Below are 15753 nucleotides of genomic sequence, written 5' to 3'. Positions count from 1 at the left end.
GTATTTGATAGTAAATTTAAGATTAACACATAGAACTACCGTATTTGATAGTAAATTTAAGATTAACACATAGAACTACTGTATTTGATAGTAAATTTAAGATTAGCACATAGAACTACCGTATATGATAGTAAATTTAAGATTAACACATAGAACTACTGTATTTGATAGTAAATTTAAGATTAACACATAGAACGACTGTATTTGATAGTAAATTTAAGATTAGCACATAGAACTACCGTATTTGATAGTAAATTTAAGATTAACACATAGAACTACCGTATTTGATAGTAAATTTAAGATTAGCACATAGAACTACCGTATTTGATAGTAAATTTAAGATTAACACATAGAACTACTGTATATGATAGTAAATTTAAGATTAACACATAGAACTACTGTATTTGATAGTAAATTTAAGATTAACACATAGAACTACTGTATTTGATAGTAAATTTAAGATTAACACATAGAACTACCGTATTTGATAGTAAATTTAAGATTAGCACATAGAACTACCGTATATGATAGTAAATTTAAGATTAACACATAGAACTACTGTATTTGATAGTAAATTTAAGATTAACACATAGAACTACTGTATTTGATAGTAAATTTAAGGTTAGCACATAGAACTACTGTATTTGATAGTAAATTTAAGATTAACACATAGAACTACCGTATATGATAGTAAATTTAAGATTAACACATAGAACTACTGTATTTGATAGTAAATTTAAGATTAACACATAGAACTACCGTATTTGATAGTAAATTTAAGATTAACACATAGAACTACCGTATTTGATAGTAAATTTAAGATTAGCACATAGAACTACTGTATATGATAGTAAATTTAAGATTAACACATAGAACTACCGTATATGATAGTAAATTTAAGATTAACACATAGAACTACTGTATTTGATAGTAAATTTAAGAATAGCACATAGAACTACTGTATTTGATAGTAAATTTAAGATTGACACATAGAACTACTGTATTTGATAGTAAATTTAAGATTAACACATAGAACTACTGTATATGATAGTAAATTTAAGATTAACACATAGAACTACCGTATATGATAGTAAATTTAAGATTAACACATAGAACTACTGTATTTGATAGTAAATTTAAGATTAGCACATAGAACTACTGTATTTGATAGTAAATTTAAGATTAACACATAGAACTACTGTATTTGATAGTAAATTTAAGATTAACACATAGAACTACTGTATTTGATAGTAAATTTAAGATTAACACATAGAACTACTGTATATGATAGTAAATTTAAGATTAACACATAAAACTACTGTATTTGATAGTAAATTTAAGATTAGCACATAGAACTACTGTATTTGATAGTAAATTTAAGATTAACACATAGAACTACTGTATTTGATAGTAAATTTAAGATTAGCACATAGAACTACCGTATTTGATAGTAAATTTAAGATTAACACATAGAACTACTGTATTTGATAGTAAATTTAAGATTAACACATAGAACTACTGTATATGATAGTAAATTTAAGATTAACACATAGAACTACTGTATTTGATAGTAAATTTAAGATTAGCACATAGAACTACTGTATATGATAGTAAATTTAAGATTAGCACATAGAACTACTGTATTTGATAGTAAATTTAAGATTAACCCATAGAACTACTGTATATGATAGTAAATTTAAGATTAACACATAGAACTACTGTATATGATAGTAAATTTAAGATTAACACATAGAACTACTGTATATGATAGTAAATTTAAGATTAACACATAGAACTACTGTATTTGATAGTAAATTTAAGATTAACACATAGAACTACTGTATTTGATAGTAAATTTAAGATTAACACATAGAACTACCGTATTTGATAGTAAATTTAAGATTAACACATAGAACTACTGTATATGATAGTAAATTTAAGATTAACACATAGAACTACCGTATTTGATAGTAAATTTAAGATTAGCACATAGATCTACTGTATTTGATAGTAAATTTAAGATTAACACATATAACTACTGTATTTGATAGTAAATTTAAGATTAACACATAGAACTACTGTATTTGATAGTAAATTTAAGATTAGCACATAGAACTACTGTATTTGATAGTAAATTTAAGATTAACACATAGAACTACCGTATTTGATAGTAAATTTAAGATTAACACATAGAACTACTGTATTTGATAGTAAATTTAAGATTAGCACATAGAACTACCGTATATGATAGTAAATTTAAGATTAACACATAGAACTACTGTATTTGATAGTAAATTTAAGATTAACACATAGAACGACTGTATTTGATAGTAAATTTAAGATTAGCACATAGAACTACCGTATTTGATAGTAAATTTAAGATTAACACATAGAACTACCGTATTTGATAGTAAATTTAAGATTAGCACATAGAACTACCGTATTTGATAGTAAATTTAAGATTAACACATAGAACTACTGTATATGATAGTAAATTTAAGATTAACACATAGAACTACTGTATTTGATAGTAAATTTAAGATTAACACATAGAACTACTGTATATGATAGTAAATTTAAGATTAACACATAGAACTAATGTATATGATAGTAAATTTAAGATTAACACATAGAACTACTGTATATGATAGTAAATTTAAGATTAACACATAGAACTACTGTATTTGATAGTAAATTTAAGATTAACACATAGAACTACTGTATTTGATAGTAAATTTAAGATTAACACATAGAACTACCGTATTTGATAGTAAATTTAAGATTAACACATAGAACTACTGTATATGATAGTAAATTTAAGATTAACACATAGAACTACCGTATTTGATAGTAAATTTAAGATTAGCACATAGAACTACTGTATTTGATAGTAAATTTAAGATTAACACATATAACTACTGTATTTGATAGTAAATTTAAGATTAACACATAGAACTACCGTATATGATAGTAAATTTAAGATTAACACATAGAACTACTGTATTTGATAGTAAATTTAAGATTAACACATAGAACTACTGTATTTGATAGTAAATTTAAGATTAACACATAGAACTACCGTATATGATAGTAAATTTAAGATTAACACATAGAACTACTGTATTTGATAGTAAATTTAAGATTAACACATAGAACTACCGTATTTGATAGTAAATTTAAGATTAACACATAGAACTACTGTATTTGATAGTAAATTTAAGATTAACACATAGAACTACCGTATTTGATAGTAAATTTAAGATTAGCACATAGAACTACCGTATAAGATAGTAAATTTAAGATTAACACATAGAACTACTGTATTTGATAGTAAATTTAAGATTAACACATAGAACTACCGTATTTGATAGTAAATTTAAGATTAACACATAGAACTACTGTATTTGATAGTAAATTTAAGATTAACACATAGAACTACCGTATATGATAGTAAATTTAAGATTAACACATAGAACTACTGTATATGATAGTAAATTTAAGATTAACACATAGAACTACCGTATATGATAGTAAATTTAAGATTAACACATAGAACTACTGTATATGATAGTAAATTTAAGATTAACACATAGAACTACTGTATTTGATAGTAAATTTAAGATTAACACATAGAACTACCGTATATGATAGTAAATTTAAGATTAACACATAGAACTACTGTATTTGATAGTAAATTTAAGATTAACACATAGAACTACCGTATATGATAGTAAATTTAAGATTAACACATAGAACTACTGTATATGATAGTAAATTTAAGATTAACACATAGAACTACTGTATTTGATAGTAAATTTAAGATTAACACATATAACTACTGTATTTGATAGTAAATTTAAGATTAACACATAGAACTACTGTATATGATAGTAAATTTAAGATTAACACATAGAACTACTGTATATGATAGTAAATTTAAGATTAACACATAGAACTACTGTATTTGATAGTAAATTTAAGATTAACACATAGAACTACTGTATATGATAGTAAATTTAAGATTAACACGTAGAACTACTGTATTTGATAGTAAATTTAAGATTAACACATAGAACTACTGTATTTGATAGTAAATTTAAGATTAACACATAGAACTACTGTATATGATAGTAAATTTAAGATTAACACATAGAACTACTGTATATGATAGTAAATTTAAGATTAACACATAGAACTACTGTATATGATAGTAAATTTAAGATTAACACGTAGAACTACTGTATATGATAGTAAATTTAAGATTAACACATAGAACTACTGTATTTGATAGTAAATTTAAGATTAACACATAGAACTACTGTATTTGATAGTAAATTTAAGATTTACACATAGAACTACTGTATATGATAGTAAATTTAAGATTAACACATAGAACTACTGTATTTGATAGTAAATTTAAGATTAACACATAGAACTACTGTATTTGATAGTAAATTTAAGATTTACACATAGAACTACTGTATATGATAGTAACTTTAAGATTAACACATAGAACTACTGTATTTGATAGTAAATTTAAGATTAACACATAGAACTACTGTATATGATAGTAAATTTAAGATTAACACATAGAACTACTGTATTTGATAGTAAATTTAAGATTAACACATAGAACTACTGTATTTGATAGTAAATTTAAGATTAACACATAGAACTACTGTATTTGATAGTAAATTTAAGATTAACACATAGAACTACTGTATTTGATAGTAAATTTAAGATTAACACATAGAACTACTGTATTTGATAGTAAATTTAAGATTAACACATAGAACTACTGTATATGATAGTAAATTTAAGATTAACACGTAGAACTACTGTATTTGATAGTAAATTTAAGATTAACACATAGAACTACTGTATTTGATAGTAAATTTAAGATTAACACATAGAACTACTGTATATGATAGTAAATTTAAGATTAACACGTAGAACTACTGTATTTGATAGTAAATTTAAGATTAACACATAGAACTACTGTATTTGATAGTAAATTTAAGATTAACACATAGAACTACTGTATTTGATAGTAAATTTAAGATTAACACATAGAACTACTGTATTTGATAGTAAATTTAAGATTAACACATAGAACTACTGTATTTGATAGTAAATTTAAGATTAACACATAGAATTACTGTATATGATAGTAAATTTAAGATTAACACATAGATCTACTGTATTTGATAGTAAATTTAAGATTAACACATAGAACTACTGTATATGATAGTAAATTTAAGATTAACACATAGAACTACTGTATATGATAGTAAATTTAAGATTAACACATAGAACTACCGTATTTGATAGTAAATTGGTGGCCTCCGGAGTATTAGTAGCCCCTTCAATATTTAGTTGGCCAGTTCTTGTTGTTAATTTCATTAGAGGATAAAATGGGGGCCCAATAAATATCTTATATTTCCTGAGAATACATGCAGACAGAGTGTCTACAATACTTGCTTCTCAAATACATCTATGTATAGTGTGTATGGTCTGAGATGGTATATAGAGTGAGCTTATGTCATCAATGACGGAGAGCATGAAAAATATTGGTAGGTGGTCTCATAATTAGAGTCACAACTGCGTTTGCAAACTTTGACTCACTCGGAGAATCTTTACCATTTCCATAAAAAGCCATGAAATTCTTAAATAATGCATTGCGTATAAAACTATGGTGTTGCTGTGAAGGTCATTCGTTTTCAATTGATAACCATTACGTATCAATTATTAATAAAAAGTATTAATAAAGTATACTGTGTATAATACAGGATACTGTTTACAATACAGTATACTGTGTATAATACAGTATACTGTGTATAATACAGTATACTGTGTATAATACAGTATACTGTGTATAATACAGGATACTGTGTATAATACAGTATACTGTGTATAATACAGGATACTGTTTACAATACAGTATACTGTGTATAATACAGTATACTGTGTATAATACAGGATACTGTTTACTACACAGTATACTGTGTATAATACAGTATACTGTGTATAAGACAGTCTACTGTGTATAATACAGTGAATAATAATAAAATTTTTATCCTTTTGGCATATTGTGTTAAAGATGTAGTTGCGTCAAAAAATTCGATTTAATGAAATTAAGACCCATAAAAGGCTAAAACATCAGCTACAATTTGATGCCATTTTTGTCTTTGTAGACCAACCCTGTCCAGAGATATATGCGTTTGAATGAGGCCCTCTTTTAAAAAGCTCACGTTCCAGCGGGTGCTTCTTTCGTGACGTCACAAGCAATATATCTGAAAAGAAACCACAAGCGATAAATATGAGGTCGCTTCCTTAGCCAATCATCAGCGCGAAATTTTTGTATAGGCCATAATAAATGTTATCACTCGTAAAACGTGTTGTCTGTGATCTCAAATTTAGGGATTTCACTCTTATTATTAAATCGCATGGACATCGATATTTACTAAATTAATTAACATCGTTACTTTAATGAATTACTCGATCGACACGTTTTATTGGCGAACAATATACATGTAACTGTAAAATTGCTGTAAAGTTACTGCGAAGGTGACTCTGAGTTTTCTTGGCATCAGGTAGTTAAAGTTCTACGGAGGAAGATCAGAGAATGGAGGTAAATTTATCTTTTATTTTGAGTCTCCTATAGAGTTTCCTGTTGAGTTTACATTCAGATTATATTTCCCTGTTTGAGGCTAAAATGTAATTTCCTGCGCGTGCGAGATACGTATGTATAGTGTGTTCTTGACGGCTTCTTTTTAATCTTCAGCATCTAGCTGTACAATGGCTTAGATTGATGAATATACTAAAGGTAATATTTTAGTACTCATTAATACATGTACTAATTAATAAAATTATAACTTTTTGCTATCACTAATCATCGTTTTATATTTTTTTATCGGTTCACCTAGCTACATTTGCTTCAAATTTTCTGCGGCAGCTTTATCTAGTAAATTAGATTTATGATTTGACATTAGATGTTCACTTTTCACTTGTAAAAAGTGAAGAAAATCGATTGATCAATGCAAATCTTTAATTTCCAGAACCAAAGCTTCGAATCGTTGGCTTGGCGTACTTGTGCCTTTGTTAAACGTTTATTCGTTTTTAAAATTACACTCGCAATCTATTTAACTCCCAATTTGAAAGCTTTCAATAGATACGCTTTAGAATGAAATATTTATGAATGACATATATTTATTGCATTCGTTTTACTGATTACAGAATGTTTATGTCGTCCCACCAGCCGAAGCAGCTTTGTCAGTGTGGAAACTGCCATAAAGGGGAAAGAGAGACTTGAATGTGTGCTGCATAAACCATGATGTTTTGTTTGAGTTTGTTGCAGTAGATGAATTGTCTTATTGTATCAGCTAAAACTATGTGAGTGGCCATGACTTGATGAATATCTTTGATAAAAGCTTTATGCCGAGATGAAAATATTTTTGCTTGTAAAAATTATATAATAAAATAATATTGTTGAAGATAATGCAAAACATGATTTGCAGAATACTGTAGTGAATTGGATATGGTATATGGATGTTCACAGAACTGGAGAATGTGAGTTCAAATTCAGTTTGCAGCAGACTTCTCATCTTTAAAACTCTATCCCTATGTACATGTATATTCTTTTCAAAGACGCGGCTCGCTTACTTACGACAGTAAGAAACTAGTAATCGTCGGTGTAGGCAATGATATACAGCCCCGCCCCAAGGATAGGCGACAGACATAAGGTGGGCGGGACTTATGGGAGGCTGTATATCGTTAGTATGGGTAGCGGCGAAACTGTGCTGATACAAAGATCTTAATCTACATAGTTAGCTTGACAGAATTACCGTAGACCGGTAGAATTGGTAGTCGGTACCCAAATGTTTACACAACATTTGGAGAAAGTGAGTAGAACAAATTTTCAATTTTCGTTATTTGATGCCTTTGAAACATTCATAATAATGCATCTGTAGCTGGATTAAAAATTTTATTATAGCCAACATGAGCAAATACAAAATGAGATATATGCCAATAGAGCTGCGTAGGACTAGACTTTTATCGCAAATAGCCGATGTGAATACGAGAGATAGAGACAGGTTGTATAAGGCGTGACATCATTTTGGGCAAGTCTGGGCACGTTTTTGTGGCCTGAGCGTTTTTACCGTGATCAGATTTTTTCGATTTTAATCTTCAAATATTTTGGCAATGAGATCGCGTAACACAACTTATCAACTAATAGAGAAAAAAATGCTTTCTTTCAAGATCAACTCAAATTTGACGCAACCACATCTTTAAAGGCTATATCTTTCATAAGCTTTATTCAAGTATAAACAATAAATCGGGCTCATCATTGTTTTACTAAGTTCTTTTTTGATGCTAAATATCTTTTAGGACCAAAACAAAACTTTTAAATGAAAACTCATGGTTATACAAAATAAAACCCAATGTAGGAATGAAAAGAGGAAACATTGCTGTACCAACATGGATTAAGAATAGAGAGTAGACAATTCTCTCCTACTAATCAAATGCAATATATAACACAAATGTCTGAAGAAATCAACCCATGTCCGCTGTTACCATTTTCCTTTCCTGGCGATTTTAATCAACCTATTCGACGCATTTACCAAATTATTATAAGCAATTTTCATGGTGTTTATCTATAAACTACTCGAGTTGAAACCTTTTTGATAGACTCGCACATAGACTTGCACGATGTTTCGGTTTGATTCCGGTGGTTACGGTTAATTTCTATCAAATCGAGTCAAATCTTTTATTTTTTGACATCGGACAAAACCGGAAACTCCGGCTAACCGGTGCGATTTTTCGGTGCGGTTTCCGTTTCCATATCATAAAAACTGTGTCTGCGTGCTCGGACCGGATACACAGAATCATCCATGGAAATTGACACTATTTTCTCTTGGAAGGTTTTTTAATCTTTGCTTTACATATATGTAGATATCACATCCATTCTTGAAAGCTATTTATAATTCATTACAAAAATCTGAAGTTAAGGTTCATGAAATGAGGATGTTCAGGTGGCCTCAGTGTCAGGTTAACCGCAAGCTATTGTGACATCGTTTGACACCGTGGTGAGTCATCATGTGTGTCGGGTAGAAAAGGTGTTCGATTGAAGTTGAGGTCTATAACCGATTTGGCCTGGGGAGACAAATTTTGCAGGTCTACTCGCACATGTTGCTAGTATTTTAGACAATTTATCAAGCAGATTTTAAGATAGACGTGAAATGGTATTTTTCTAAGATGTTGATGTGGAGGGGTGGAGTGGCCAATCTATCTTCGAAGGTCTAAAAACTAAAAAGAATGGAACGGGAGATTTCACAAAACGAAGAAAGTGAAAAAAAATTATGGGATATTTGTTTCTCGTTGATCAAAAAAATACTTCTATCCATAGAGTGATCACATGTGATACATAGAGTGATCACATGTTACACATAGTCAACTTGCGGGTCATAATACTTGTATGCATAAAGTGATAACTTGTTACACATAAAGTGATCACATGTTACTCATAGAGTGATCACATGTTACACATAGTCAGCTTGCAGGTTATAATGGCAAAGCGCAAGTTATCATATAGGATATTGCTTATAATTTTACCTACATGCAATTAAAATGATTCAACTAGGTTCATCAAGGGTGACTGGACTCTGCTATATCTCAAAAGTTAAAAGATGTGTGTAGCTTCTTTGCCTGCCATACGATTTGCATCGTGATTGACCTCTACTGAAATACATTTCATTTAAGTGTTGTGTTGCCCTTGTAGCTGGAAGTCCACCTGGCTCGAGGCTCAGTTGGTGCAGTCTTGAGAGGATTAAAGATGACAGTGATGATGATGATGAATTCTTTGATGCTCATGGTAAACATGTGTCATTATAATTCATATTTTTTGCGTTGTCTATGCCCTACTGATGTTCACTTGCATAGACATATGTACGCACGCACGCTTTATAGCTCTGCATAAACATTTGTACACACGCTTTATAGCTCTGTAAGTATTTTGTGAACAGGTTTTACTCACTTGCATTAGCCTTTTATTTTTATTTATGGATATTAATGGTGACACAGATATGATATTGCATATTCATGTAGTCCTCAGTGGTGACACAGATGTGATATTGCATATTCATGTAGTCCTTAGTGGTGACACAGATGTGTTCTTGCATATTCATGTAGTCCTTAGTGGTGACACAGATGTGATATTGCATGCCTGCATTCAGCTATTACTATATTGAGGTTTGTCAACTAGTTGTTTGGTCTAATATTACGGATTCACTGAAGCACTTGGGTAGCTATGATCTCAGATGGAGCAGCTGGGGAGCTGGGCACGAGCAGCTGGAGAATGCCAGTTAATATGCTACCAGCTCATGTACTCCGTTGAATGTTGCAGACGAGTTTGATGAAATTGTAAATCATCTTGACACAGAGATGGCACTGCAACAGCCCAGTTCATTTGAAGATTTATCTGCCCATGATGAGTTCTCCAGTACATCACCAAACTCTAGCAGCTGTGAGTTGTTTCTCTGATATTGGCAGCTTAATTATTCTCTCTTCCTACTCCCGTGATTGGTTCTTCGCTTGCTTGTATGTAATTTCTCCACTCATTCAGTGTTTTGTTTTTATTTTAAAAAACATTGCACAATTTTTTCGTTTTTGATTCTCATGTATCCTATGACCCTACCTAATCACACTATTTTGCTTATGGCAAAACATGCACTTTAGGGCTGTGAATTTTTGATGGAGGTGGTATAGGTTGCCTTGGCAATTTTGGCATGGCCATAGTTTCACTCTCTTTTCTTTCCTTAAAAATTGACTTGCAACAAAATTCACATTACAGTTATTTGATATCAAAATATTCACCATGTCTTACTCTGTTGTGTTGTAGGTGCCAAATCCGTGGAAATGTGATTACAAGCTCTTAAAAGCTCAAAAACAAAAAGCCGCCGTAGATTGGAATCTCTTTATTTCTCTGACGTAGCCATTACAGTTGGTTTATCGTCTTGTCACGTGATGTTCTCAAGTGAATTGAAAGGCCAATAAAAAGCTCAATATAAAACTTATCGTAGTACTAGTTTATGACAAACACTTTGGGTTTTACCGTAGACCCCTTATCAAATATAGATGCTCGCTACTTTACAGTTTTGTTTCGGCTTGGTCTAATCGGCAAGTCGTAATCTGATCATGTGACCCAATACTTCGCAAATATTTTCTGCAGCACTTTTCGAGTATTACAGGTGACCAACAGGCTCGTCATGATTATCAGACAATGATATGTACTCCTTCGAGCTAAGGTTAAAAAGTTTAACGATTTTTTACGGTAAGTTATAAGATATCAGTGCTAAAAGTGACAGCATTACAATGACGATAAAATAGACGCGTAAGAACAATAGACATGGTTTTATTGAATGCGTGAAGTATATTTGTAAAACTATTTCGATGAATAAGGTTGCAGGAAAGTGTAAACAGAAACCATCTACCACAACTACGTCACATTTGAGCCGTTTTGGATAGAGAACCCAAACTACGGCGGTCTCGTGTGGCTGCGATTAACTGTTCGTTCTTGAGCTTTTAGGAGCTTGTAATCACATTTCCACATATTTGGTACCTACAACACAACAGAGTAAGACATGGTGAATCTTATGATACCAAATAACTGTCATGTGAATTTTGTTGCAAGTCAACCTTTAAAGCCTGTTCAAGACAATCAAGAGTAGTTGATAATTTTACTGGTTGGCACAGATAGTTTCTATCATTTTCACATGCTCTATGTTGATTCACTGCCAAGTTGACTACAAAAAGTTGTGTAGTTCACCTAAGCTGTAATATTGAATGATGGAGTTACCTTCCATAGATTTTTTATTACTTTTTAGCATTCCTATGTTATATAGTTAACTCTATTGTCTGACAGGAAATACAATACCTAAATCATAGTGTCTCTTGATGGCCCGGTTCGGTAGTTCAAAAGGATTAGTGTCGATCCAGCCTTATCATCCCATATATTTTAAAAGAATGATAGAAATAAAAATCTGCTAACTTATTGTTTGGAAGGTCACATTTGCCAAGGTCATACTTGCTAAGGCCTGAGCCGCCATGCTGAAATAGCCGATGTCTACAGTGTACTTTTTACCCATTGCCACTGTGTTGATCAGTTACTCTTTCTAGAGAAGGTCATGAGCTAATGTTGCATCTACTATTCTCTAAATCTGTAATTGTTTTACGTGTTCACTAGGAGGATGTAGCAGGTTTGAGGCCTATAAAGGATGTGTAAAAGCTGAAAACAATTTCCGTGCAGACCATGCCTTTTTAATTATGACTAATTTCCTCTTGAATTAGTTTATACTAATTTGCCTTGCTTGCGCAGTAACAGTCATGCAGGTAAATTACCAATGCAGGTATTGTTGTTATAGTTACAAAGTTACTATACATGTAGATCGTTAATAGGCTTGAAGTCCGAGGTAATGCATTTTCACCTATCTGCTGTATTTTGTTCGACATTTTTTATTGTTCAACGCTTAGTTGATGATATCCTACTATCTATCACAAATATAAATCCTATCGCTAATATATTCTGCGAGTGACATATTATATTATTGTATATAGAACATGCATTTCTATTTAATTCTCTGGCACTCGAGTCTATTGCCAGTCATTTATCTATTGATCGGAGCAATTTTATGTTGCTATGGCAATAGTACGAAACACAACGGCATTTAATATTTTTGGAATCTTTGTTTTGTTTTCATCAAACTTGTTTAAATGTTATAAAAACAGCACATGCCGAATCTCCAATTTTTAGCTGCGCTGTAAATATGTAATTCAGCCGCTGGTTAATTATCCGCCATTATCCATATCCGCCTACACAAAGCCTTGGTAGGCATCAGTCGCAATGCCTCACCGACACCAGTTGAATATACCAATAAAGATGTGATTGCATCAAATTTTAGTTGGTTTTAACAGAAAGTATCAATTTTCTCTATCAGTTGAGATGTTGTTTGTTGTTTTAGGCGATCTCGCTGTCAAGATATTTGAAGATTAAAATTTACAAAAATTGATCGTGGTAAAAACGCTAAAAAAAGATGTGCCCAGACTTGCCCGAAATAATGTATATAGTGAAACAGTCTGTCTCTATCTCTCGTATTCACATCGGCTATTGCGATAAAAGTCTAGTCCTACGCGGCTCTATTGGCATATATTTTAGTTTGTATTTGCTCATGTTGGCTAAAATAAAATTTTTAATCTAGCTACAGATACATTATTATAAATGTCTCAAATGCCTCAAATAAGGGAATTAAAAACATGTCATATTAGTTTCCTTTAAATGCTGTGTAAACATTTGAGTACCGACTACGATTCTGCCAGTCTACGGTAATTAGGTCGTCGAGTTAACTTATTTTATCGCAGCCTTTGTATCAGCAAAGTTCTCAGTTGCTACTCACACCGGAAACTAGCTACTAGATCAAATAAGCAAGCCGCTTCTTTGAAAATAATATGTTGGAATATTTAGCGAAACCAACTACATCCCTAAAAAAGTCATGTATAGTCAATGTTATCTAGCCATTATTAGTATCAGTTTGTAGGAAAAAATTTACGGGTCATGTTTGATTAGTTGATTCAAGTACTAAACAAAAGGTTTTATGAGTTGACCCAAACAGTGAACAACGTCAATTTCTTTGAAATCAATTAACCCACCGATTCTGGCAAAGGGTTAGTAAAGCCATTCTTGTACCTGGTTGTCGGTTTGTGGACTCACCCATTTTCACTTAGTAGCGTGGAGCATAAAATTTTTTGAGCTCCTAATCTTTGGTCAGTTAGAATTGAGTCGAGCTATTCAAAAATACCTGTCAATACAGCTCTGACTACACTTCATAAATTCATGTATCAGACAAGATTTTAGCACATGGCAACAGGGCTATGATATATTCCATATGTTCTGCAAATCATGTTTTGCATTATTTTCAACAATATTATTTTATTAAATAATTTTTATAAGCCAAAAACTTTCATTTCGGCATAAAATTTTTGTTAAAAACATTCACCCAAGTCATGGTCACTCACATAGTTTCAGCTCATATAATAGGACAAATTAAACTACTGCAGCAAACTCAAACAAAAAAATATCATGGTTTGTGCAGCACACATTCATGTCTCTCTTTCCCATTTATGGCAGTTCCCACACTGACACAACTGCTCCGCTGGTGGTGCCACATAAACATCCTGTAACCAATAAAACAAATGTAATAAATACATACATGTATTTCAGGAGACCATTTCCGGAGACCGTTTCCGTGTAGGAACCTAAAAACTTCGATTTGTATCAAACTTGACATGTTCTTTAAGATGGAACTAGTTTTGAAACAATCTGTGATGAGCCAGCACACACTTTGGTGAAACCTGATGGAATGGTCCATGTCATTTATAGATATGCCATTCTAGTCCTTTATATCCACTGAAAGTTTTTAATTTGGGAGTTACAGTAGATAGATTACGAGTGTAATTTTAAAAATGAATAAATATTTAACAAAAGCATACCGTAATTAAGCCAAGCCAACAATTCAAAGCTTCGTTTCTGAGAGTTAAAAATGAGCGTTGATCAATCCATTTTTCTCACTTTCTACAAGTGAGAAGTAAACATAAATACTAATCATCAATCTAATTTACTAGCTAAAACTGCCAAAGAAAATTTGATGCAAATATTATAGCTAGGTCAAACGATAAAAAGTTATGAAACAATGATTGGTGATAGCAAAAAGTTATAATTCTATTAATCAGTAAATGTATTCATCAGTACTAAAATTATTACCTGAAGTATATATATACGAGACTCCAAGTTGAAGATAAATTTACCTCCATTCTCCTATCTTCCTCTGCAGAATAACGCTGCTGACACCTGTCAGCTCTATCCATAAGCTGTCTGCCCCAATATTTAACCACCTGATGCTCAGAAAACTCTGAGTCACCTTCGCTGAAACTGGAAGCATTATTACATTTCTGTTGTTCGTCAATAAAACGTGTTGATGCAGTAATTCAGTAAATTAATGATGTCAATTAGTTCAGTAAATTGAATAACGATGTCTGTGCGTGAACTAGTAATTAAGTAAAATTCCTACCGACGAGAATCTTTGTGATCACAAACAACATGTTTTACGAGCGATAACATTAATTATGACACATGTAAAAGTTTGGTGCTGATGATTGGCTAAAGATGAGATCTCATATTTATCGCTTGTGGACTCTTTTCATATGTACCACTATATACGTCACGAATAAAGCACCCGCTCGGATCTGAGCGTTTCAAAAAATGATCTCATTCAAACGCTTATTGCTCTGGACAGGGTTTGTCTACAAAGGCAAAAATGACATAAAATTGTAGCTGATGTTTTAGCCTTTTATTGGTCTTAATTTCATTTGATCGACTTTTTTGACGCAATCACATCATTTCACATAAGTACTGTACATATTCAAAATTAGTAACAATTTAGCATGTTAATCTTAGTAGCTATAATTATATACAGTAACTTTAGGATATTTAGTAAATTTATTGGTTATGATTCGCATTAAAATTTAATGCTGCAATATATTATGGGCAGTACTACGTCCCTTCAAGACAGACATACGTATGACATAAACTTTGAATTCACTTCAAATAAGTTTAGTTTACTAAACACACATTTGAAGCTAAGTTTTAGTATGTATTTTTAACTATTTTACTGAATTTCAACTTTTTATCACTAAAATTTTATC

General features: G+C 31.2%; 1 protein-coding gene across 1 annotated transcript in view; it reads left to right on the top strand.

Annotated features, from left to right (window-relative positions):
• LOC137390587 (protein retinal degeneration B-like) overlaps window positions 1-15753 on the top strand; it is a 122734-nt gene that overhangs the window by 51535 nt on the left and 55446 nt on the right. Inside the window, exons 8-9 of the mRNA XM_068076916.1 lie at window positions 9779-9871; window positions 10403-10522. Of these exons, the coding sequence (XP_067933017.1) occupies window positions 9779-9871; window positions 10403-10522 (213 nt within the window). The remainder of the gene's footprint in view (window positions 1-9778; window positions 9872-10402; window positions 10523-15753) is intronic.

Source organism: Watersipora subatra, chromosome 3, assembly GCF_963576615.1.
Source record: "Watersipora subatra chromosome 3, tzWatSuba1.1, whole genome shotgun sequence".
NCBI classification, from domain to species: Eukaryota; Metazoa; Bryozoa; class Gymnolaemata; order Cheilostomatida; family Watersiporidae; genus Watersipora; species Watersipora subatra.
Note: the sequence above shows the minus strand (reverse complement) of the source record. Positions and strands in the feature narration are given on the sequence as shown.